The sequence below is a fragment of the Phacochoerus africanus genome, chromosome 10, assembly GCF_016906955.1.
Source record: "Phacochoerus africanus isolate WHEZ1 chromosome 10, ROS_Pafr_v1, whole genome shotgun sequence".
NCBI classification, from domain to species: Eukaryota; Metazoa; Chordata; class Mammalia; order Artiodactyla; family Suidae; genus Phacochoerus; species Phacochoerus africanus.
The window spans coordinates 115,454,825-115,481,446 of NC_062553.1; the positions used below are offsets into that span (position 1 = coordinate 115,454,825).

The 26,622-nt window shown below is 34.9% G+C and overlaps 1 protein-coding gene across 1 annotated transcript in view; it reads right to left on the reverse strand.

Annotated features, from left to right (window-relative positions):
- AIMP1 (aminoacyl tRNA synthetase complex interacting multifunctional protein 1) overlaps window positions 1-26,622 on the reverse strand; it is a 37,372-nt gene that overhangs the window by 8,195 nt on the left and 2,555 nt on the right. The window contains exons 2-6 of the mRNA XM_047751739.1: window positions 17,424-17,557; window positions 15,145-15,258; window positions 12,510-12,674; window positions 5,663-5,874; window positions 2,693-2,861 (exon numbers count right to left, since the gene is read on the reverse strand). Of these exons, the coding sequence (XP_047607695.1) occupies window positions 2,693-2,861; window positions 5,663-5,874; window positions 12,510-12,674; window positions 15,145-15,258; window positions 17,424-17,557 (794 nt within the window). The remainder of the gene's footprint in view (window positions 1-2,692; window positions 2,862-5,662; window positions 5,875-12,509; window positions 12,675-15,144; window positions 15,259-17,423; window positions 17,558-26,622) is intronic.

Consider the following 26,622-nt stretch of genomic DNA (forward strand, 5'->3'; position numbering starts at 1 on the left):
TGTTGGTGAGGCCCTAAAAAAAAAGCAAGAAAAAAAATTTAAAAGCCTATTCAAAGCCAAATAGCAATTCAAAGATTGGGCCCCAAATGCAATTTCTATGCCATACTTAATATATATAACATGAAATGTAAATCTCTAGACACTGAGCACATCAAACAAACATCAAAATGTACCAGCAGACACCTTAAGTTTTAAAATGTAAAACATATGCTGAAAAATAAAGCACTGATAAATCATGGCTCTCTCTGGGAAAAGAAAAAAAAAAAAGTAAGACTAATGATCTGTTGCATATTTAGTATTAACTGTTATTTCCTTTCAGATTTACTGCTACAGAAGCAGTAACTAATGTAGAAGCATAAGCAGGATGAGTTTTAACGAACATCACGCCTCAAGTTTATCAAATATTTGATGCAGTTCAGCTTGGTTAAACATATTATAGGTTATAAGAGAATAATTCAAACCTCATGGGCCATTTTAATGTTAGGTTTTTCCCTTCTCTCATTTTACACATTTCATTTTTTGTAAAAATGAACCTACGTATTTATGCGCTAAGCCACCAAGGAAGAACTACAATGTAAATACAAACACACAGCCAAATAGATTGAAAGATTTAAAAATATAGTAAAGTTAAGAAATCCACACTGGGTTATTAGTGTCTCTAATGTTAAGTTACTGAGTAACTAAAAAAAAAAAAAAATTTAATATACTTATATATTCAAGTGCTCCAATATTTACCGTTAATTCTATAAGATGAGGGAATGAAAGTTTGCATAGAAGTAAAAGAACTATAAGATTTCTCTAATGAAACAGTCCATATGAATTCATAGCAAGCAATAACTAATGAACAATAATGCTAATATTATTAGAGATTCAGGCACATCTATTGTTTGATCCTTCTACAAACTCTGTAATACCTTAAGTGAATAAGTTTTGTTGGGTCTCAGTCTTTAAATCTGTAAAACAGTGTGTGAAAACTAGATGACTCTTTCCAGTTCTAAACATCTGACTTCATAATTACATCAAGAAACAAAATTTAAAATGTATTAATTTTGGAGTTCCCATTGTGGCTAAGCAGTTAACAAATCTGACTGGCATCCATGTGGACACAGGTTCGATCCCTGGCCTTGCTCAGTGGGTTAAGGAACTGGCGTTGCTGAGGCTGTAGTAAAGGTTGGCAGCTACAGCTCCGATTCGGCCCCTAGCCTGGGAACCTCCATATGCCAAGGGTGTGGCCCTAAAAAAGGAGGAAAAAAAAAAAAAGTATTAATCTTAAGTATTTAAATAAAAAGGCAAATGTTAATCTGAAAAGGTAAAACAAGATTTTTTTTTTTCAATGTATGCTAAATCTTAAAAGAAAAAGCTCACCTTCATTTTCATTCTCTTCCAATTTAGTGAAATAGAATTTCTGGTGTGTCAGGTAGACACATAATGGATTACCCAAAAGCATGAAGTCTGGGAAAGTGTTCTGATAACCTGCTAAGTAGAGAGGTGATCCTGTGCTCCTAGAACCTAAAGCCATTATGCTGCTTTGAGAAATGACTGAGACCAGGATTTTCCCAAAAATCTTAATTACCAAAAAAAGGTTCTTGGAGCACAGACCATTTTGATTTCCAATCCACCAAGGGTCAAGATAGAAACATGCATTCAAAGTCATGGATACTTGTTCAACAATGCACATGCTTTTCAGATTAAGTCTACTTTTGATAATGAGTGGGTAGATGAGTTTCATGGAAGTTAATTCATGCTTTCATTCATTTTTAAAAATCTTATTACTCCAATGTTAAAATTCTTCATATCCTAGTATCTCATCAAAAACAGTTAAGAGGATTTAAAAATCAGGCCTATATAATCATATAAACCTTGCTACTCCATTACAACTCTGTTGTTTTTACAAATGTTTTCAAATCAGTTCTGACTTTAAAAACCTAATTCTACTTATTACCCTAATTTATTTCTGCTTTTCCTTACTCTAGTCAAACAACAGTCTCTGTAAACACAGTCCTTTAATTTCTAATTCTTTTTCCTCTTATGAGATCTTCCCTCTTTTATGAAAGAAATATTTATTCTACATCTGCCAAGCATCCTTTCTCTTCTGCTTCAAAGACCTATTTGAAAAAACTTTCTTAACACATTATGATGCTTCATCTGTTTCAGGAACTTTTACTGGAGAAAATAAGCAATATGAAATGAAACTTCCTTTTATATTATTAAAATAAATATGAATTTCAACTTAGAGACTTCCTCTATATCCTAAAGTCTAACAAAAGTATATTCAAGTATATTGATAGACTGACTTTGAGAATTACACATTTTCTCCTTTCTGTCTAAACTTGTCATCTCTTCATCTTTCTGTGTTGCGTTCTGAGATAATCTACACCTTAAACGATTTTGTAGCACATTAGTCCATATCCATATTACACTCTCTGGTACATAGGTATCAAAATTAGTATTTCACTTAGTATAAAATCTCTCTGGTGTTTTATGTAACTTGAGTATTCATAGGGAGGGGATGGTTAGATGGCCATCTTGAATCAATCTCTCTAAACTCAATAATAATATCAATAATAACAGTCATTTAACATAAAGTCTTATAAGTCATACACAGGATTCATTTTAAATTTAAACATTCCAAGCATACCTTTGAGAATAATGACTTCCAAACTATTTTAAATAATGACTATTAAATACTCACCAGGGAAAGCATCAAAAGTAACTCTGTCACCAGGAACAGACCCATGAGGAGGTGCCAAGATTTCAACTTTCTCTGGTGAACTAGCACACATTACCATTGCCTGAGATACTACCCCCCTCATCTTTGCAGGTTTCAGGTTACAAAGTAAAATCACCATCCGATTTTGCATCTGTATGAAATATAAATTGATGATTAAAGATACATAGAGATTTAGAATAATCATATCTAGAATACATTAAGGTACATCTAATATGTTAAATATCAAATGTTCTATTTGTGTGGCTGCTTTATCCTTCTCTGTGTCTAAAACCTTTTATTTTAAAAAGCCTTATATCAACATGAAAAAAAAAAAAACATTTTACAAACTGACAATGCAAGAGAGATCAAAGAGCAGAGTTAAGGCCTTTCATTTAGGTATTTGTTGAACGAATAAATTAAAAAATGATTGAATGAAACAAAATTTGGTTTTGAATTTCAGCTGCAATGCACTAGCAACGAGACTGTATAAAGCTGATCTCCCTATTTCCTCACAAAATGAGGGATATATTAAAGACTTCTAACAAAGATTAAATTATAATGTGTGTAAAAGCATTTAGTTTAACATTAGTACTAAGATAAATGCACAATCACTCTTTCCTGCATGTTTGATCATTTCCAATACTATGCAAGATTCATTTCCTAAATTAAAAAATAAGAATCATTTAACAATTCAAGCATTATGCACACTACAATCAACAATTAGGGCTATTTCTACAATTGTTATACAAGTAGAGAAATTTTTTCCAACTTCAAAAGCTGAAGTTTCTTAATTTTTTTCTCAACAAGCAAAAACAAGGGACACAATTGTTTAAATTATTTCAACAGGTTTAAAATAAAATAACATACAAGAATATCACTGTGGGGGGGGGAGAGACACATATTCTGGATAAAAGATGGTTTTATAAATAAATGTGCAAATTTAACCCCAAATTTTGTAATTAAAACAACAACAAAAAACACAGGCCTAAGGCTCAAATTTAAAAGGCCTGTTTTTGAGGTCTTTGAGAATTAGACTTTTCTTCAAACAAGAATGCCACATATATGGAGACTTAAAAGAAAGTTACAGCAAATGTGTATTAGAAAAACAACAGGGTTGGTAAGATGCAATCTGTTAAGAATCAGCTAAGAGCTGTGGAACTTTACCTCAGAAAAAATATACAAATGTACAAAACTTGGTATGTAGTTTTGGGGGCTAATGCTGTACTTTATAGACTGCTTACTAGTACTGACTTGATGGGTTAGATACAGATATGTATATAAATAGCTATGCATAAGGTTGTGAATGGCAGCCTTTGGAGAGAAGAAATAGTCTGTAACTTATGAGAACAAAAAAGATAAAGCCCCAATGAGGAGGAGTTTTTCCAATCTGAGCTAGCTCAAGATCAGTTGGTTTTTTCCTCCAAGGCTCCTTATGAACCGAACTTCATAAGCAGTTGTGAACAAGTTCCCATCCTATACAAAATTATTGTTAAAAAGAAAAAGCACACACGTGCCAAGTTTTTTTTTCATAGATAGGAGCTTTCTTTAATCTCCTTAATTCCATCTTTCTCGCCTCTACAAAGCAACCAGATGACACTACTAACATGTGAGACAGATTATACTACTCCTTAGCTCAAAAATCCTCCAATAGCCTTCATCTCACTAAAAGTCAAAGCCAAAGTCTTTGCAATGATCTATAAGACCCTACATCATTTGGCACCCTTACCTCTGATTCCATTTCCCATGACATTTCCCCTTATTTATTCTGCTACAATGACACTGGCCTCCTGATGTTCTCTGAACATACAGACTTCTCATTCAGGGATGCCTGAAAATGCTCTCCCATCAGACAGAATGACTTGCTTTCTTTATTTCCTTAGGCCTTTACTTAAATCTCACTTTTTTGGCCTTCCCTGGCTACTTTATATAAAATGACACTATCTTTCCTAGCCTAAATACTTCCTAGATTTTTCCCCACTTATTTTTTCTCGTGATATTTATCATTATTTAACACACAATATGATTTTCTCACTCCCTCATAGGGATATGAGCTTTAGAAAGGCAGAGATTTTTGTCTTTTTAGACAAATCTATCTACCTATTTTAATTCATTGCTGTACTCCTTACATAGAATAGTTCTTGGTATACTGCAGGTGCTCAAATAAATATTAGCATCTAGAAATGAATACATGTAGGGATCTGTGCAAATTCATAAATCCAATAAACAACAGAGAAGGAAATGAACAGAGGCACAACTATCTTAAAGTCTACGGTTTTTCTAATATTTCTGACATATCATGGGGCAGAGGCAATAGGTAGTAATTCAACTTACTATAGAAGATGTCTAGAAAGAGCTAATTAAAAACTATCACTGTCTTTGATTCTTTCCACTGTCATTGGAAATATGTTTAAATATTTAATAAAATACAAAACATCCAATTTTTTTGAATAAAGGAATACCATTAAAAATTACAAGTTCAATCTTTATGATCCCCTCTCCTCTTTCTTCTTTAGGTATGAAAATATTTCTTGAGTTATAAACAAATAAAATTTCCTCTCCAACTTTTAGATTGGTGCTTTCTGAGTTTTTATTACGTGACAATCAAGGAACTTAAAATTCCATGATGGAACAACGACGACTACACACACACACACACACACACACACACACACACACAGAGTATTTTATATAAAATACCTAACTAAAGATATTTTTAAAGACTGAGGAAAAAAATACATTTCTTCTTCCTCTGTTCATAAATTTGATCTTTACAGATCTTTTCCAAGTTTTTAGGAGTTTTATGCACTTTTTTGGTGGAATTCATCACAAACTCATCAATGAATCAATACTGGCTAATGCTGTATGGTCTGCTACAAATAACATGAAAAGACATTAAGAAAGAAGGAATGAAAATGATGTGCATATAGAAATAATTTTAGCTACACAGATTACCTGTTCAAGAGGAACATGATTCACCAGGCCACTGACAACTGTTCTTGGAGCTGTTTCTCCAACATCAACTTCTTCTACATACAAAGAATCTGCATCAGGGTGTTTTCTGGCAGTGGTGATACAACCAATTCGAAGATCCAGACGGGAAACATCAACAGGCTTTGAGTCAGCACTTCCTGCTACCAATTGCTGTTTCTTCTCCTTTTTCTCACCTAAAAAATAGTTAGGAATGGGTAACTATCAGAAGTAAAATAAAAATATACTATGAAAACCAACACAGCTTTGATCTTCTGAGTTTAAAAGAAAAAAAGAAAGTGTTTATTTCCTATCTTCATTTAAATTTCCTTTAAATAACAAGGTAAGAATTATTCCTGTTACAATATCTTGAACCCTTTTTTAGTAGCTATTTCTTTGTTGAATTAACTGTCTATGTCTTTAGTTAAAGTCAGAGTACTTGTTGGTCTATGGCTCAAAGGCAAATCCATCCCACTGCTTATCAAAACTTATTTTTTTTTCCTTCATTTTTGGCTGCCCTGTAGCATAGGGAGCTCTCAGGCCAAGCATCAGATCTGAGCTGCAGTTGAAACCTAAGCCATAGCTGCAGAAAAAGCCAGATCCTTAACCCACTGTGCCAGGCTAGGGATCAAACCTGTGTCCCAGTGCTCCCAAGATGCTGCTGATCCCATTGCACCACAGTGGGAGCTCCTCAAAAAGTTATTAGAAAAATATCATGTTCGTTAATTTACACAGTTGTCTATGGGTGGTTTGGTACTATGGCAGAATGGAGGAGTTGTAACAGAGACATTATATCCTGCAAAGCTAAATGTATTTACTAAATAGCCCTTTACAGAAAAAGTAAGCCTTTCCCTAAAACAGAGGTGTAGAAAATCCTTTTAAGATTTACTCTAACTTTAGAGAGTGAAAAATCCTTTACTTAGAAAGGACACACAATAAGTAGCCAACTGACAGAATGAACTACAAATACAATTTCATTGATGAAATGTTCCTCTTATCACTTAAATCAATTAAATATACAATTAATTTATCCATTTTTTATATTTCCCTGAAGACTTGCTAGAGCTATTTTGAGTGGAAGGGAACATTTTCTTCAGATATGTTTTAAAAATTTTACTTGTTGGAGTTCCTGTCATGGCTCAGCAGTTAATGAATCTGACTAGCATCCATGAGGACGTGGGTTCGATCTCTGGCCTTGCTCAGTGGGTTAAGGATCTGGTGTTGCTGTGAGCTGCAGTGTAGGTCATGGATGTGGCTCGGATCCCGAGTTGCTGTGGCTATGGCATAGGCCAGTGGCTACAGTTCTGATTGGACCCCTATCCTGGGAACCTCCATATGCCATGGGTGTGGCCCTAAAAAGACAAATAAATAAATAAACGAAAATTCTACTTGTATTTATATGCTGAGAATATAACTATTAGCATAAGATTACTTTAGCCACTGAGACAAAATGCAACCTGTAAAGAGTTCGTCATCCTAAAACTTACACTTAGCTTCTCTGGCAGAAAATAAAAAATGTAAAACAAAATAAAATCTTATTTGCTTTCCAATCATTCTTTCATAACTATATCTTTGTTTCATCTTTAAACAAATATTTACTGAGATCTTAGGCACTGAAAAAAGCAAGATGAGGGCTCACACTAGCCAGGCACTAAAAACTTCTTTGAAGAAAGACAGATGTATATAATGTACATGTAAAAAACATTATATACACAAAGAAATATAGAAAGATGGAGAAAAATAATTATGCCTGGAGTGGGAATACACGATTTTATGCAAAGGACATTCGTAATTTATAGAACGTTTACAAAAGAGGAGGTAGAGCTAGTTCAAAATGATGGACAATTTTTCATTTGATTAGAAAATTTTTAAAACATACCATTTCCCATGTAATAGATTAGCAATGATTTTTTAAATGGTAAAAACTTAAATGATACAGAAATATATACACAAAATCACTATCAATATCTTAATAGCAGTTAATATTTTATGAAGAAAGTATACACTTATCTTAAAATACTATATTTAGGGAGTTCCCTTCACGGCTCAGCAGTTAAAGAACCCGACAAGTACCCACGAGGACGCAGGTTGGATCCCTGGGCTCGCTCAGTGGGTTAAGGATCCAGCACTGCTGTGACCTGTAGTGTAAGTCACAGACACGGCTCAGATCTCGTGTTGCTGTGGCGCAGGCAAGCAGCTACAGCTCCAATTGGACTCCTAGCCTGGGAACCTCCATATGCCAAGGGTGTAGCCCTAAAAAGCAAGCAAACAAAAAACTACATATATACTACTATAACATAAGATATAGCTACAGTCATGTATGTTTTTAAACTTTACTTCCTAGGCATTTGAAATACCTTTATCAGGAATCCACATTCCAGAGGTGATGACAAATATCAAAATCTATACAAGAACTTTGTTAAGTCATCATGAGAGATTTCAGAAATACTTCCTTGACAAATGAATGATGCTCACACGTGGCAGTACAGAAGGACTGTATGGGCACCACAGTGCTTGCTTGAGTTGAATTTTGGAAACAGGCAATCTTAGCAGCAAAATATCTATGGGAACAGCCCTCTATTTCAGCACTGTCCAATACAGTAGCTGATAACCTCATATAGCTATTTACTTTTAAGTTTAAAATAATTACAAATTCAGTTTAGCCATTCTAGAAACATTGAGTATTTCATAGCTTCATGTGGCTATTGTCTATTGTGTTGGATAACGCAGCTATCCAGAAGAGAAAGTTCTTTTGGGCAGAGGCATTCTAGACCTAGACCTCCATTTGGTCCTGTATGCTCCCTCCTTCCCCAAAGGGAGACTTTGTTGTCTCAATGGACTACGAGGTTTTTGGACTGATCCTACAGCCACAATAATGGATTCTCTTTGAAGATGGACTTCATCAAACTTATAAGAATAGCCACGTGATTGTTTTGTGCCTCCTTAATGAATTTCATAAAGTGAAAAGAATTAGTCTGACTTGGTTTCACTGTAACCATACCACCTAGTGGTGAAGTTATGTAGGAGAAGATGTACAACCTTTAACTACTTCTAACTAAAAGAGGTTATTGATGCTTACCAAAAAAACTTAAGTGTTAGGTGCTAAAATAGCTTAGGCAGTTCATAAATCCCTCAGCTATTTTATATCTTCCAAAAATTTTAAACAAATTTAAGTATTATGAGAAGGCTGTATAATGAATTTTAAAGGCAGTTTTTAAGGCATATCTGGGGAAATGAAGTCCAGAAAGGAATAAAGAGTAGGTTAAAAAGGAGTCAGATTTATGATTAGAAAAATAGCTTTATACTAAATTAAGGGTAAACTAGAAAGCATGAGACTTTAACACTAATTCAAGATGAGATCATGAGAACCTGAACTACTTGGTAGCATCCAACAAAATGAAGGCAGAGAGTTGGGCTCCAGATGTGCTTTGGTGGTAGGAACTACAGGCAAAGCTGATTTTATTGGGCTTCCCTTTATTGTGCTTTACAGATATTGTTTTGTTTACAAATTGAAGGTCTGTGGCAACTCTACATCAAGCGAGTCTCTTGGCACCATTTTTCTAACAGTATTTGCTCCCTTTTTGTTTCTGTGTCATAGTTTGATAACTTTTGCAATATTTCAAACTTTTTCATTATTATATTTGTTACGGTGATCCATGATGTGATCTTTTATGTTACTATTGTAAATGTTTTGGGTGCCATAAACCATGCTGAAATAAAATGTTGAACATAATAAGTGTGTGTTCTGATTGCTCCACCAACCAGCCGAACCTGTCTCTTTCCCTCTCCTCAGGCCTCTCTTGAGACACAATACTGAAATCGGGCCAATTAACAACTCTACAATGGCCTCTAAGTGTTCAAGTAAAAAGGAGAGTCTCACATTCCTTGCATTAAATAAAAAACCAGAATGATTAAGCTTAGAGAGGAAGGCATGGTGAAACCCAAGACAGGCCAAAAGTTAGAGCTCATGCCAAACAGTTGGCCAAGTTGTGAATGCACAGAAAAGTAGCTGGAGGAAATTAAAAGTGCTATTCTAGTGACGACATGAGTAATAAGAAAGCAAAACTTCCTTAGTGCTGATATGGAGAAAGTTACAGTGGTCTGGATAGAGGGTCAAAACAGCCATAACATTCCCTTAAGCCAAAGTCTAACCCAGAGCAAAGTCCCAACTCTCTTCAATTTTTTGAGGGGTGAGATGAGAAGTTTGTAAAAGAAAAATTTAAAGCTGGCAGAGGCTGGTTCATGAGGTTAAAGGAAAGCAGTTGTCTCCATAATATAAAAATTAAAGGTGCAGCAGTAAGTTCTAATGTAGAAGCTGCAGTAAGCTGTGCAGAAGCAGTAGCTAAGATAATTAATGAAAGTGGCTACACCAAACAACAGATTTTCAATATAGACAAAAGAGCCTTCTATCGAAAGAAGATGCCACCTAAGACTTTCACATCCATACTGTAGAAGTCAATGGGACTTCTAAGAAAAGGCTGACTCTTGCTAGGGGCTAAGGTAGCTGGTGACCTGAAGTTGAAGCAAGTGCTCATTTATCACTCTGAAAATCCTAGGGCTCTTAAGAATGATACTAAATCTATACTATTTGTCCTGCATAAATGGAGCAACAAAGCCTAGGTGACAGCATATCTGTTTAGCATGGTTTACTAAATATTTTAAACCCACTGTTGAGACTTTCTGTTCAGAAGAATGATTCTTTTCAAATTGACAAGGCATCTGGTCACCCAACAGCTCTGACGAAGATATACATGAGATTAAGGTTGTTTTCATGCCTGCAAACACAACATCCATCCTGCAGTCCAGGGATCAAGAAGTTAATTTTGTTTGTTTTGCTTTTTAGGGCCACGTTTGCGGCATATGAAAGTTTCCAGGCTATGGCTCAAATTGGAGCTGCAGCTGCTTGTCTTTGCCACAGCCACAGCAATGCAGGACCTGAGCTGCATCTGCAACTTTTACCACAACTCACAGCAATGCTGCATTCTTAATTCACTAAGCAAGGCCAAGGATGGAACCCACATCCTCATGGACGCTAGCTGGGTTCATTAACTCGCTGAGCCACAATGGGAACTCCAAGAAGTTAATTTTGACTTTAAAGTCTTATTCTTTAAGAAATACATTCTGTGGAGTTCCCGTCGTGGCACAGTGGTTAACGAATCCGACTAGGAACCATGAGGTTGCGGGTTCGGTCCCTGCCCTTGCTCAGTGGGTTAAGGATCCGGCGTTGCCGTGAGCTGTGGTGTAGGTTGCAGACGCGGCTCGGATCCCGCGTTGCTGTGGCTCTGGTGTAGGCCGGTGGCTACAGCTCCGATTTGACCCCTAGCCTGGGAACCTCCACATGCAGTGGGAGCGGCCCAAGAAATAGCAAAAGACAAAAAAAAAAAAAAGAAATACATTTTGTAAGGCTATAGCTGCTATAGAGAGTGATTACTCTGATGGATCTAAGCCAAGTCCATTGAAACCCTTCTGGAAAACATTCACCATTCTGGATGGCATTAAGAATATTCATGATTCATGGAAAGAAATGAAATATCAGTCTTAACGGGAGTTTGGAAGAGGCTGATTCCATTTCTCAGGAATAACTTTGAGTGGTTCAAGACTTCGATGGAGGAAGGAACTGCAGATACATTGGAAATAGTAAGAGAATTAGAAGTGGAGCCTGAAGATATACCTAAATTGCTGCAATCTCAGGATAAAACTTCAATGGATAAGGAATTGCTTCTAATGGATGAGCAAAAAGTGTTTTTTTTTGAGATGGAATCTACGATAGGTGAAGACTGTTGAAATGACAACAAAGGATTTAGAATACTACATAAACCTAGTGGATAAAGTAGCAGTAGGGTTTGAAAAGATTGACTGCAATTTGGAAAGAAGTTCTACTGTCAGTAAAATGCTATCAAACAGTATTGTGTGGTGCAGAAAAACTGTGAAAAAGATTCAATCACTATAGCAAACCTCCCTTATTTTAAGAAATTGCCACAAGCACCCCAACCTTCAGCAACCATGAGCCTTATCAGTTAGCAGTCATCAACATCAAGCAAGGCTTTCCCCGAGCAAGATTATGACTTGCTAAAGGTTGATATGATGATCAGCATTTTTAAGCAATAAAGTATTATTAAGGTATATACACTATATATTAACTGCTACCGAACACTTAACAGTCTACAGTAGAGTGTAAATACAACTTTAATATGTACTGGGAAATGAGAAAATTTGTGTGACTTGCTTTCTTATAGAATTTGCTTTATCGTGGTGTTCTGGAACTGAACCTGCAGTAACTCTAAGGTGTGCCTGTACACAGGCTTTGGTAACCAATTAGATATGAAAATTGACGGACAGGGACAGTAAAGGTTGACTATAAGATCTCTAGTCTGGCTGCCTAAGTAGATGGTGATAATACTTTCTACTTGTTCTTACAGGTTCCTAAATTCTTAACATGCCGATGCCTCAGTTCAGACATGGTGCTTTGCAATATCCTTTATTATTTTCACACCCAGTTCTAAGCTAATTTTCTATCTGTGACTTCTCTGAAACTATCCCCTATATATACACCTAAATTCAGTCCTACTCAACTATATATGGACCTCTACACTTTCTACTTTCTGTACTTTTAGTTATGCTGGTCCCTCTACCTAAATACCACACTCCTGCCCTGCCACCCTGGTCAACCATCACACATCCTTTAGGACCCAGCTTCTATGTTCTAATACCCTATTTCTCCTAACTTTATTCTAGTTTGTAAAAGCTTGAACTTTCTTTTTGACATATTATAAAAAATTTTGATATTTGATAAACCAGTCAAGTCCCAAATTACTTTAAAAGTAAAAAATACCTTTCTTCTCAACTTTCTCTTTCACCTTCTTTTCTTCTCCTTCTTCTTTTATCTGCTCTTTGGCCTCAGACAATATAGTTGTTACTGGGGTAGACTGTACCACATTTTCAGAAACCATAGAATCGGCTTGCAGTGCAGTACCAGATGGGAATGGTATTTGTTTCACTGACAAAGAAAATGAAATAGATAATGTCATTCAGATTAAAATAACAAACAAATGGAAAACTACAAGACTATAAATTACAAATATGCACTTTTTTAAATTGAAGTATGTTTGATATGTATTATTATATGTTATAGGTATACAATATAGTGATTCACAATTTTTCAAGGTTATACTCCACTTATAGTTATTATAAAATATTGGCTATATTCCCCATGTTGTACAATATACCCTTGTAGCTTACTTTATACATAATCATTTGTACCTCTTAATCCTCAGCTGTATACTGCCCCTCCTCCCTTACCTCTCCCTACTGGTAACCACTGGTTTGTTCTCAAAATATGTGAGTCTTCTTCTTTGTTTTATCCACTAGCTTGTTTTTTTCTGTATTCCACATACAGTATTTTTTTTCCCTGTCTGATTTATTTCACTTAGCATTAATACCCTCCAAGTCCATCACTGTCCCTGCAAATGGAAAATTTGCATTCCTTTTTATGGCTGAGAAGTATTCCTGGGTGTGTGGGGGTATGTGTGTATCTCACATTTTCTTTATTCATCTGTTGATGGACATTTAAGTTGCTTTCATATCTTGGCAACTATAAATAATGCAGCTATGAACATTAGGGTCCATGTATCTTTTCAAATTAGTGTTCTTAAGTTTTCCTGGATATATACCCAGGAGTAGAATTGCTGGGTCATATGGTAGAACATGTGAGTAGGGAAACAAGAATTTATACCCAAGCTCTCTATCCCCAGAGAATACACCCTCGTGATTTGACAAGATAGAGTATTTTTCACTCAGGTTTTCTTTTACTTGAACAATAAACTGGAAAAGTATTTTAGTAATAGTCATTTTTATATCAGAATTGAGAGACAGCATCTGATTACTTGCCCACAGCTCTACTTCAAAAAACAACCTTTTAAAAAAAGCAAAGAAAATTGCTTCAACAATGTTAAAAAAAACAAACAAAAAAAACACTCATTGCCTAGTGAAAATGGAAGAACATAATCTTGCGAGGGATTCTGATGTGGCTTATATTCTGGGCAATATTCAGACCACTTCTCAGAGGTATTTTTAAAGTTCCTTAGAGGCTATTGCTTCTTTTAGTAACGTGAAGCTCCATCTATCACTATTTTATGTTTCACCATTATACAGAATTCAGCATTTTAATCTGGCTGTTGATTTGTTTTAGCATTTTCTTAATAAGATCAGAGTTTAAAAGGTTAATGTTTACAAGGCAATCTTCTAGAACTGGGAGGAATGAAAGCAATTTTATTGCTAATATTTCATTTGTTTACTTAATCCTATATTCCAAATCTCCTAGTCTTGGAAAATGTCAACTAGTCTCATATTTTCCATTGACAATCTTCTCTTCAGTTGACAGTTTTAAGCATACATTATTGATTTTTTTCCCTTTTATTTAGCTCACTAAGGGCAGAAATTATACTACAGAATAGAAAAATAACTTACTGACATAATTAATGTCAAAAGTAGTAAGAGAGGGCTTCACTACACCAGGGCCTCCTTAATTCACCTAGAAAGAATCTTCTACAATATAATCAAATGCTCTTCCCTGCAGTACTCTGAAATCATAAGTAAATTTCCATGTGTTTCTCTGTGAAACTATTATTACTATTATTCTACAATAATGTAAATTTATCTAGACATCCTTAAAATAATTCAGTAAAAATTTTAATTTTATGTACATGATAGTTGAAATAATTATCTGCTGATTTTGATAACTTAAAAATATTATTTAATTTCAGACAAATTATTATATACTATATATACCAAGCTTTAATGTATAAAACAAAGATATTTAGAGATATATAATTTTAAGGATAAAATATAGAATGTATATGAAGTACCTGACACATAGTGCCTATCATATAACAAAACAATAAATGTTAACTAAATATTACTATGGCTTATTTTTAACAATTATTCAATAGGGGTCAGTGAGAATCAAGTTGAAGTATAGTAGAGATTAAAAGAATAGGTTTATGGGAATTCCTGTTGTGGCTCAGTGGTAACGAACCCAACTAGTATCCATGAGGACACAGGTTCAAGTCCTGGCCCTGCTCAGTGGGTTAAGGATCTGGCATTGCCGTGAGCTGTAGCATAGGTCACAGGTGCAGCTCGGATCTGGCATTGCTGTGGCTGTGGGGTAGGCTGGCAGCTACAGCTCTGATTAGATCCCTAGCCTGAGAACTTCCATATGCTGCAAGTGCAGCCCTAAAAAAAAAGAATAGGTTTATGAACCCCAGCTTTGATATTTTTTCCAGGATCTTAGGCAAGATCATTTGCCTTTTCTAAGTCTCTATTTTCTCTTTAATATAGAAGGATAAATGTATGAGAAAGGCTGCTGCGACAATAAGGTAAGCAACCAAGCATAAAACCTACTCAATAAACAATAAACGAATAACTATTATTATAAATCCAAACAACCTATAATTTATATAATTAATCACCTCCATTTTGAATTTCTGCCTTAATTAGCTCTTGTTTCAATTCTTCAATTTCTTTCTTCAATTTAGCATTTTCAACTCGAAGTTTCTTCTCTTCTCTCAAAGTTGCCTGCAAAACTGGGATGAAAAACCATCAGTTAACATAGCTGTGTTTTCTAAAAGGGTTTTTATGACTACTATTTGAAAAGAGCACAGCCAATATAAACAAAGACAGTAATCAAATGCTGGACTAGTTCCTTTATATCAGTTTAGTATTTACAAAACAACATGATATTTATTTATTTATTTTGTTTTTGTTTTTTTGGTCTTTTTGCCATTTCTTGGGCCACTCCCGCAGCAAATGGAGATTCCCAGGCTAGGGGTCCAATTGGAGCTGTAGCCACCGGCCTACGCCAGAGCCACAGCAAGGCAGGACCCGAGCCGTGTCTGCAACCTATACCACAGCTCACGGCAACGCCGGATCCTTAACCCACTGAGCAAGGCCAGGGATCGAGCCCGCAACCTCATGGTTCCTGGTCGGATTCGTTAACCACTGCGCCATGACGGGAACTCGCCAAAAAAACGTGATATTTAAAAGAGAGAAAATCTATGAAATAATAACAATAGAAAAGGTTTTATTTATCAACCATTCTCCTCGCTTTTAGAAAAATGCTTATGACAACTTAAGAACCTGGCTCAGAGTATCAGTAATAGATTAACTGTAAGAGGGACAAATTCCCTCATGGCTCAGCAGGTTAAGGATTCAGCACTGTCTCTGCTGTGGTCTAGTCAGTCACAGCTATCGTATGGTTTTGATCCCTGGCCCAGAACTTCCATGTGCCTCAGGAATGGCCAAAACCAAAACCAAAAAAAAAAAAAAAAAAAAACAAAGAACAAAAAACACTCTTAAGATATAATAATGATAAAAAACAATAAAATCTATTCTCCTTTCTTCCTTTTCAGTCATTATCTTGTCAAAGGGGCTGAATCTTTTATTTCTAATGTCTCAGAAGTTGAGCTGGTCAAAATTCAATGAATAAATTAACTTCTAAGACTTGCTCAATATATAATACGTGTGTTGAAGGTATACCACATCAACCTTGTCAAACATTTAATAAGTAAAATAACTTCAAAGATTTGTTCAATATATAACACATGTATTAAAGATGAACAACAGGGTATATAAAAGAAAAGCAGTGATTCTCAGTGGGGTTGGTACTACTCCCTAGGTGGGGTTTTGGAAATGTGTGAAAGGATTTTTGGTTTGTCACAAATAATGGGAGTCATTACTGGCATTTATTGGACAAAGGTCAGGGATGCCAGATGTCCTGTAATATGCTAGATATTCCCACAAAATGAAGAATCGTCTCACATCCTGCAGGATTTTGCAATGACCCATTGTACCTCTGTATAGATGATAATCCTGTTCATTGTTTAAGCCTAGACCCTAACTATTTTGTATATATAAACATGAAGTATTCTTAAATTTATTTTTTATAGAAGTATGGTTTATTTACAATGTGCTAATTTCTGCTGTACAATAAAGTGACTCAGGTAATCATATACCTACACTCTTTTTTTATATTTTTATATATTTTTTTATATTTCCATTATGGTTTATCCCAGGATAATGAATATAGTTCCTTGTGCTATACAGTAGGACTTCATTGCTTATCCATTCTAAATGTAATAGTTTGCATTCACTAACCCCAAATTCCCAATCCATCCCACTTCTTCCCTCCTCCCCCATGGCAACCACAAGTTGTTCTCTATGAGTCTGTTTCTGTTTTCTAGACAGATTCATTTGTGCCATATTTTAGATTCCACACTGAAGTGATATCATGGTTATCTGTCTTTTTCTTTTTGACTAACTTCACTTAGCCTGAGAATCTCTAGTTTTATCCATGTTGCTACACGTGGCATTATTTTGTTTGTTTTTATGGTTGAGTATTATTCCATTGTGGATATATACTACATCTTAATCCATTCATCTGTCAATGGACACTTAGGTTGTTTCCATGTCTTGGCTACTGTGAATAGTGCTGCTATGAACATAGGAGTGCACACATCTTTTTAAATTGCAGTTTTGTCCAGACAGATGCCCAGGAGTGGGATTGCTGGATCATATGGTGGTTCTATATTTAGTTTTCTGAGGAACTTCCACACTGTTTTCCATAGTGGCTGTACCAATTTACATTCCTACCATGATTGTAAAGTAATAATGTATGTGGTAAACACATTTTTTTTTGGTTTTGTCAATATATGAATTCAAGTACCTCCTTACAAAATTTAAAGTTTCTTACCTGCTTTCTCCTTAAGAATAGCAACTTGCTGCTTAAGATATTCAATAATTTGATCTGCCTCTGCACCCTTCTGTTCCAGTCTCTTCAGAACAGCATCACTGGTTGCCATTTTTGTGAAGAAACGACAGAAAATCCTAAGTGAAAAATCAAAGTGATAAATTATATTGTAGAAGGAATATACGCGTTGTACAGCATACCATGAACAAGCAGTCTGAAAAGAAAACATTTTCTACTATAACAGAACAGTATGTTAGAAAAACACTTTTTCTGCGTAGAGCAACAAACTAAAGGCACAAAAGTTAATATATTAATTCCTCATTCTGTTTAGAAAAGTAAATCAAATTTTTTCCTAAAAGCAGAAAATATGCCATTTAATTATATTTTAGATCAAAAAGTTTTAAAGAAAGCATTAAAATACTGCAGAATATTATGATATACGACAGGAAAAATAAGGGAAATAATAACCTTAACTAAGGGATAAATGAGTACCATACTCGTGCTATGTTCCAAAATAAAGGGCATTGCTAAACTGCTTCTTTTTTTTCTTTTGGTGCGCCTGCAGCATGTGGACATTTCAGGCTAGGAATCTAACCTAAGCCATAGCAGTGGCAAAGCCAGATCCTCAACCTGCTAAGTCACTAGGGAGCTCCTGAATACCTTCTTTAAGTGTTTCTTTTGTATACTGGAAATCTCTACTGTTTATTTAACTATGTACAAATTTAAGGAAGAACATGTAAATTAGGCAAGACATATATTAAAAGAAAAAGATTAACAATTAGGAAAACATCAATATTAATCATATACCTACTTAGAAATGTCAGTATGTATACTATAACCTTTGTAAAACAAGCTAGAATTAGAATTTTAATTTTATAATAATAATTCATAGAAATTAGAAAACATCATCGCTATGCAGAAAAATGTATACATAAACAAACATTTTGAGATTAATTCATCATGTTAAAGTTCAAACTGCCAAATATTAAGACAGTCACAGTGACAAAGAACAAGGTTAATCATTAATAATACCATGAACTGCTTTTTTTTTTAACCTAACATCAATTTACAATTCAAAGTATAACGACACAAGCATTGCTGAAATAATTCTGATTGTAAATAAATGATGCACACTCAATAAGCGGTAATATTTCTGATGAAGAAAAAATTGGCTAATAATAGACAAATAAAATACGTTTTGGCTTTTTTTTGGCTGTGCTCACAGCACATGAAAGTTCCTGGGCCAGGGATCAAACCCACACCACAGCAACAACCCAAGCCACAACAATGACAACGCTGGCTCCTTAACCTGCTGTGCTACAAGAGAACTCTAAGACTGTGTTAAAATTTCAAATTATTAGGCAATAATTATCCTATATAAAGAACACTATGAGGTATTTACTTTCTTTTAAAAAGAAAACCAGGAGTTACCTGGTTGCTCAGCAGGTTAAGGATCTGGCATTACCACTGCTGAGGCTCAGGTTGCCACTGCAGCACAGATATGATCCCTGGCCCTGGAACCTCCACGTGCTGTGGCTAAAACAAACAAAATCAACCCTCAAAAAGTTTTGTGCTGAAGTTGACAATTTATGATACGGAAGCAATTAAATATAAAATTAATGTTGCTAGTACATGAAGAAAATACATAAATGGGAGGGTAATCTGGGAAAGCCACAGTAAACTGCTACATGGACTATTATTTAATAGTTCTAAAAAATAGAGACAAAAACGGTACAAAAATGAAACTGAAGGTGATATACCTTTTATTCTCTGACAATTGTCACAAATTTCAGTGGATACTGAATATCCTGTTGTTGGTGTTCCTCACATGATTGCAAAGCCAGAATTTTTGAGAAAAATACAAATGGACATGTTTGATGAAAATCAATGAGGAAAAGCCATATTCTTGTGAACTTTTAGTATCCTAGCTACAGTATTTTTTTAGCTTGAAATGTTTCTGTTTTAGTCTAATATAATAAGTAATGATCAAATATATTCAATAGGTGAAATACAGCTATCACAAATAAGTCAAATAATGAGTATCTGACTTGGCATAATTTGTAACTTTTCCTCCCCTGGCAATGAAAAATTTGATAAGTGATACTAAAATGAACGTGAAATTAATGATACTCTAAAAACCCTATCAAACTTATATTTTAAGTGATATGAAATAAATAGATTTCAGTGTAAAATAGTTCTCATAAATTCAATGGTAGGTCTAGAAAGTCATCTTATCAATACCAGCCAAGTTGCTTATAAAGCAAAAACATGAAACTCATGCCATGACTCACATAAAAACAGTTTCAAAACTAAGACTAACAATAATTTGCAAAATAGAGATTATAAATCCTAGTCTAAGAGAAAAAAAAGATATAATTTTACTGAGATAAGCCTACTATGTGGAAAGTACAATTACAAAAATCAGTTTAAAAATATGGCTTTTATAATACATACTGAAGCACAAGCCTCGGTTTAAGAAGATAGAATACCCTGTTTCAAAATGAAGAAACACAAATGAGCAGACATAAATACATGCATACATAAGGGGAAACAAAGCAATAAAGAGAAGTAATAAAACAATCCTCAAAATCTTTGTTAGCTAATGGTATGAAGAGATTAGGAAATATAAAATGCAAAGACTTGCCATCCCAGTAAAACCAAAATATTATTATCACAAACTAAAAACAGGAAAAGAATTACAGGTAGTTAAGACCAGCTAATAATTTGTTTAGTAGGAGATGGTCTGAGAATCAGTTTTAACCATTTTTGTAAGTAAGCCACATTAAAGGTATTTTTCAATAAAAATGTTCAATAAACCTATCTCACCCACTAAAGAGACATGGGTTATTAAAGAATACATCAGATGTATGAATCTCTCACTCAAACAGAAATAAGCATGTGTAACACCACCCAACTTTTAGGTAATTCTTATGATTTAACTTAAAATACTGCAGGACACTAATATACCATGTATATAAATATATTTAATTATAATACATTAAAATATTATAAAGTAAGTATAATTTACCCCCTGAGCCATAAATTTTAAAATATTGGCTTAGATAAAGGTCTAGTTTTAAACTGCAAATTGGCAAATAAAACCAGGACTTAGAAACAGATATCACGTGAAACATTCAGTAAAAATAAATTTAGTTTTAACCAAATAATTGGATAAAGAAAACATGAGAAATAAAAAAGAAAAAAGATATTAACAGAAATGTTAGTAGAAAACATATATTTAGGCCATGAAGTCTTAAAATACTGAAAACAGAGAGGAATCTTAGTCATTCATATAAAAAATAATTATGTATGAAGCCATCTCCGATTTCCTTTAAATATTATTAGGTAATAATAATAAATGATGTTCACGTTGTCTTTATTATCTGTCAGGTCCTCTTCTAAAGCACTTCAGAATACCTTATTTAATCATTATAATACTATGAGGCACATACTATTTTCATTCCTCCTTATAGAGAATATTAAGAACTTGTTTATTTTTTTTAATTTTTTTTTCCTTTTTTTTTTAGGGCCGCACTCATGGCATATGGAGGTTCTCAGGCTAGGGGGTCTAATCGGAGCTACAGCTGCCAGCCTACGCCAGAGCCACAGCAACGCCAGATCTGAGCCACGTCTGCTACCTACACCACAGCTCATGGCAATACCGGATCCTTAACTCACTCAGAGAGGCCAGGGATCAAACCTGCATCGTGGTTCTTAGTGGGTTTCGTTTCCACTGCACCACAACGGGAACTCCCTTGAGAACTTATTTATAAGAATAGTAAGATAAAAGCTATTTAATAAAAAGAACACAGACTTGTAAATCACAGAGATCTTGGATGGAATTGTATTCTTTGCCCCCTCTAGGACTTAACAGTTGTATTAAGAACTTAGTTAAGCTTTCTGAACCTCAGTTTTATTTTTTAAAATGGGGATAATTTTATACATTGAAACTGTGCCCCATAGATTTAACAGAGGCTGATAACTAACAGAAATTCTTGAGCTTCACTTACAGAACAACAGATAGGGGAATAGCTTGTAAAGCGCTGCTTGTAAACTGCCTTCACTGATTACATTTGCTTTAGTTATTAATTGCAGATCTTCCCAGCTCCTCACAGCCCAGGAATTTGTAGTTAGCACCCCGCGAGCTGACTGGGGCTGTTTGGAATCACTGACCCTAAAAACGGACACGAACTGGCATCCGAAGAATGGCCTTTTGATGTCAGAGGGTCTGAAAACTCTATCCTCAGATCATGCTTAGTGCCTCTATTTTGAATATGCAGAAACACGTAACCCAAAGGTGCCTGTGCAGAACATAGATAACCTCACCTCTTTCTCAGCCTCCTATCACCTCTCCCCATTTTTAACACCACCCTGCTTTTCCCATAAATATCCCAATCCACTGTCTTTTGGGGAGGCGGATCTGAGACTTGTTCTCTGGCCTCCTGGTTAGTGAATAAATTCTTTCTTGGTTGTAAACCTTGTCTCAGCCTCTTGCTTGATGCTCATTGAGCAAGCAGGCCTAGTTCAATAATATTACCTCATTGAGTTGATACAGGGCAACATGAGATACTATAAATAATACTTAAGATTTTTGGTACATAGATAACTTACTATATGTCAGATATCACACAAAATTTTCAGAACAACAAAAAATAGGATCAGGCCACCCAAGATAGCTGTTCTCTTGTTCTCCCTGCTCAACCAGTGCCTTCCACACCAGTGACTGCTTCACCTACACCCTAATTCACATGCCTGACCTTCTTACACACTTGCCCCCAACCCAGCTAGTGACTGTTCTAACCTTCAGATCAAAATGTCTCCATAATAGCTTATCAAAGAGGCAGTGAGGGCTATGCCCCTCTGCTAGTTTCCCTGCTAACCAAAGAGCTAAGCTGAAGGCAATTCTCCCTATAACTGGTAACTTCTGCCACCCCAAGACTGCTGCCAGGTCCTGCCTGCCATCTGCTGCACACAGTGGGGCATCAATCCAAGACCTTGCTTCAGACATATAAGATCTTCCCATCCCTTAAACCACTGATATCTTTGTCGCTGATGCCAGGCTCTTTTCTTTGGTCTTGAAGGTGGATAAGAACAGGCCTTGAGGGCCTGCAGCATGCAGCCCGACAGATATGTATATAAAATCCTCACCTTCAAGAAGCTCACAGTATGTATAGTGGGTTAACCAATGTCATGGTATTCTTTAAATTGTTAGGCATGGTTTTTATGATTTCTTAAGTGTTAAGGATGTAATAAATAATAAAAAAATTATAAAGATTGATATTAGAAATATATAATTTGGCTAAGCCAAAAGTTACTTTCTTTGTGTGAGTGATAAAGTCTGTGGAGGTGATAAATATTAATATAGTTATATAATTCTAAATTTTGTGTTCATAATAGTGTGCAAAATACACCAAAGGACTCCTGCCCTTGCAAATACAAAAGACAACAGCCACCTGAAAATATCTGCACATTTTCCCCTATCTTAACTGTGGTAACTCAAAAGGTACCAGATTTGAGATTAAACAATGGCACACAAAGAAAGACCACTCAATGGCGTACAGTAGATTTCAGTCTGAATGCCTTAAGAAGGTCTTCCAAGGTCTGGTATAACAGTTCTCAGCTCTAGTTCAGAGGATACAGCAATCCAGGATAGAACTTACAAACCATTTAACAGAAGGTGCACTACTGGCCAACAATACCAAGGGAAAAATGTTTTATGAGAATGATGAAAACTGTTCTGGTTTAAGAGGAAAAAAAAGAAAAATCCATAATGCTTTCTGCTTAATTTTGCTATGAACCTAAAACTACTCTTAAAAAGTCTATTAAGAAAGTTTACTAAATCACAAACTTAGCTAAAGAGCATGTGAATCTGAAACTTGAAAATGCTCTGCGTTCTAATTACTTATGAAAAAGTCCTCAACTGACTACGGAATAATGAATAATTTTCCAAGTTTCCAGAAATCATCACTCAAAATACTTATCATATAATGATATATTAGGTTATTTTAAACTATTTTAACTACCACAATATCAAAGACTATTCCACTACAAAGGAAGCCTCATTAAAAGAGGAAAGTGATTGTACCATAGTTCTGGCAATAAGTTTCTGGGCAAAACAAAACTGAGGAATGACTATAAAACACACTAGCTGATGACTAGCGTCTACTTTTTCTCTATTCCTAGATAGCCAGTTTCTTGGCAATATTATCCACGACACCAATATTATAATGTCTTGTGAGATACTCTGGATTAGTTTCTAATCAGATCTATGCATTGACAAAACTTTTCTCAAATGGTAAGAGCTATTTATGTTTTTAGAATTAGAAGCTCTGGAAATACGTCTTCTAGTACTTGTTGATTAACTGCCATTTAACTTTTTCAAAAATACAATTAGGATGCCTAAGTTCATGTGAATGCTTTCTAGTAATGTGCAGATAATGACTGGCAGCACTGGCAGGACAGCAGTTTTTTTAAAAAGCATTTATAGCCAACAAATCTTGGTTGAATCACATACTACAGATCATGGAACACACTTGGTAAAGTTGTTTTATTTCTGTATGCTTCATTTTCTTAATTTACAAAATGAGGATATTTCATCTGACTTCACCTCCTACTTCCTCAACATCTCTTACAGGGGGCTCCTTTTTCTTGATTTGTCCCTTTAATGCTAATGTTCTTGACAGTTTGGTCCTGACCTCTAATCTCTTCTAGGGATTACCAATTGTCACCAGACAGATCAGTATTTGACACAACTAAATGTGAATGCCTTTAAGCAAGGCAAAACAGACTTTATCATTCCCTGTTGTCTGCCATTTATGTGACATGCCAGTCACATAAATAACCAGTTCCTGACCCCAATTTTTACTTATGGGCCCTAATTTTGAGCAATGTACCAAGTTTATAAAAGACAGCAAAATTAAAATGTTCTTTGTACCTACTAAGCTGCAGACAAGTTGGGGAAACACTGAAAACTGTTGGAGAAATTTCTTTAAAAGCGGTTATGTTCAGGGCAATAGTGCTTAAAGCTCAAGTGTTTTTACCATTTAACCCAGTGCTCATTTCATTACTATGTGCCAACTGCTCCACAGTGATTTTCAATTTTACATTGAGTACCTGCTGGATTTCCTTAGTCTTCTCAGAGCATTTAATATGCTAAAATACATATGGTTTCTCACAGATGATAATGTTATTAAAATATACATGCTTTTTAGAGCATTTATCATGGGCTAAATACTTTACACAGATCTTCTATGGATACTACAATTATCTCAATTACACAGAAGAAAATGAAATAAAATTAATTTGATCAGGTCATGTGGCTAGTTAGTAAATGAGAACTGAAACATAGGTCTGTCTTTTTTTGGAATTAGCTCTTTTGATGTCCAAGTTATAATTTCTGTAAACGATACAGTTTTGAAGCATTTTCTAAAATATTTACCCACAGACTCCTAACCAAGGAATACCTATTAACAGTCATTGGAACTAGCATTTTCTAAAACAGTTTGGTTTAATCTGTGCCAAAATTTTTACAAAAAGGTTATGAAATTAAAATAGATGTATTATTTAATTCTGTGCACAGTAATCACAAATATAAAACATTTATAGGGAAAGAGAAACAGAGAAAACAGTATCCTGAGCATGACAACTGCGTTTGGATAGTGGGAGGCAAGATTTTTTTTCCCTCTACTAAACCCAAGTAATAAGAAGTAGACATTTTTATGATAAGAAGCTTTTGAAAAATATTATATAAATTATTCTACCCTTTCACATTAACTCTGTCCATCTCAACATAATCACCATATTACATCAAACCTAAAATGCCACTGTAAGATGCCTCTAATCATAAAATTAGGTAAAGCTGATTTTACCAAATTTGTGAATTTAGACAACATCCTAATCATTAAAATACAGACACACACGTAAAAGATTATTTCTGAGATTCCTATTATTTCTAAATGGCTTCCCCTTACCTCAGCAATCTCCTCAGGGGTCTCCTCTATTCTGATTTTAATCGCCAGGTCTTTTTATCCCCCCTTTTTTTAAATAACAAATCCCCTACTCCAGTTTCTCAATGTTAGGAACCAAATATAAATTATTGCTTTGAAATGGAAGTTTTAAGCGCAGATTTTCATTTTTACTTTACAGTATAGAGAACTCTACAAAAATTTGGAGGTATTTCTCTACTTCTCCAAATATCTGATTTCACCGTTTCAGACCGCAATTAGGTAAAAATTTATATTCTTCTTAGACATGCTAAGTACTGCATTTCATTAAATCTAAGATAGCAACCTAAGGCTCCAATCATAAGGTGTTGTTTTATTTTATGTACCATTAAGAAAAAAACACGGCTGGGTGTTCCCTTTGTGGCTCAGCAGTTAACAAACCCAACTAGGATGCATGAGGATGTGGGTTCCATCCCTGGCCTTGCTCAGTGGGTTAAGGATCGGCATTGCTGTGAGCTGTGGTGCAGGTCGCAGACGGGGCTCGGATCCTGGGAAACTGCATATGCCTCAGATGTGGCCCTAAAAAGCCTCCCCACCCACCAAAAAAAAAGAGAGAGAGAGAAAAAGAAAAAATATGGCTGATTTGACAGACTCAGTATCATCTTGCACTTAGTTACACACAGCCTTTATCATGCACCGAAACACTTCTAAACTTAGCACTATTTTTATTTTATCACTCTTATGTTTCCATGTATTTCTGCATACACAATAACTTTTTATTTTTAACGCTAAATAATCTTTTAAAGGATACTTAAAAGAGATTAAAGTCAACAACTATATACCAACAGTGCACATAACTCAAATGAACTGATGACAATATTATTAGTTATGATCAAGCTTGCTGAGTGAGGGCATTGACAACTATGTCACAATTGCTATTTAGTCTATGGTGATTTTAAAACATCAACAATCATTGAATACCCCACTATTTCAGAACTGAAAATATGAGAAAAAAATGTGCATATCATACTTGATGAAATGTAGCAATTTTAATCACTTTTTTCGTCTTTTCTCCTGCCATCATCCCTATTCTCACCTCCCAAACTTCTTTCTTCCATTTGCTTCCTAATTGCCAAGTTATCCCACTCTGAGAACATCTTTATTACAGTTCTACACAATGTATCACTAGGTTAATACCTCTACTAGGATTTAAAACGTGTCAAAAGTCAGGATTTTTAAAACGGTAAATAATAAAATTA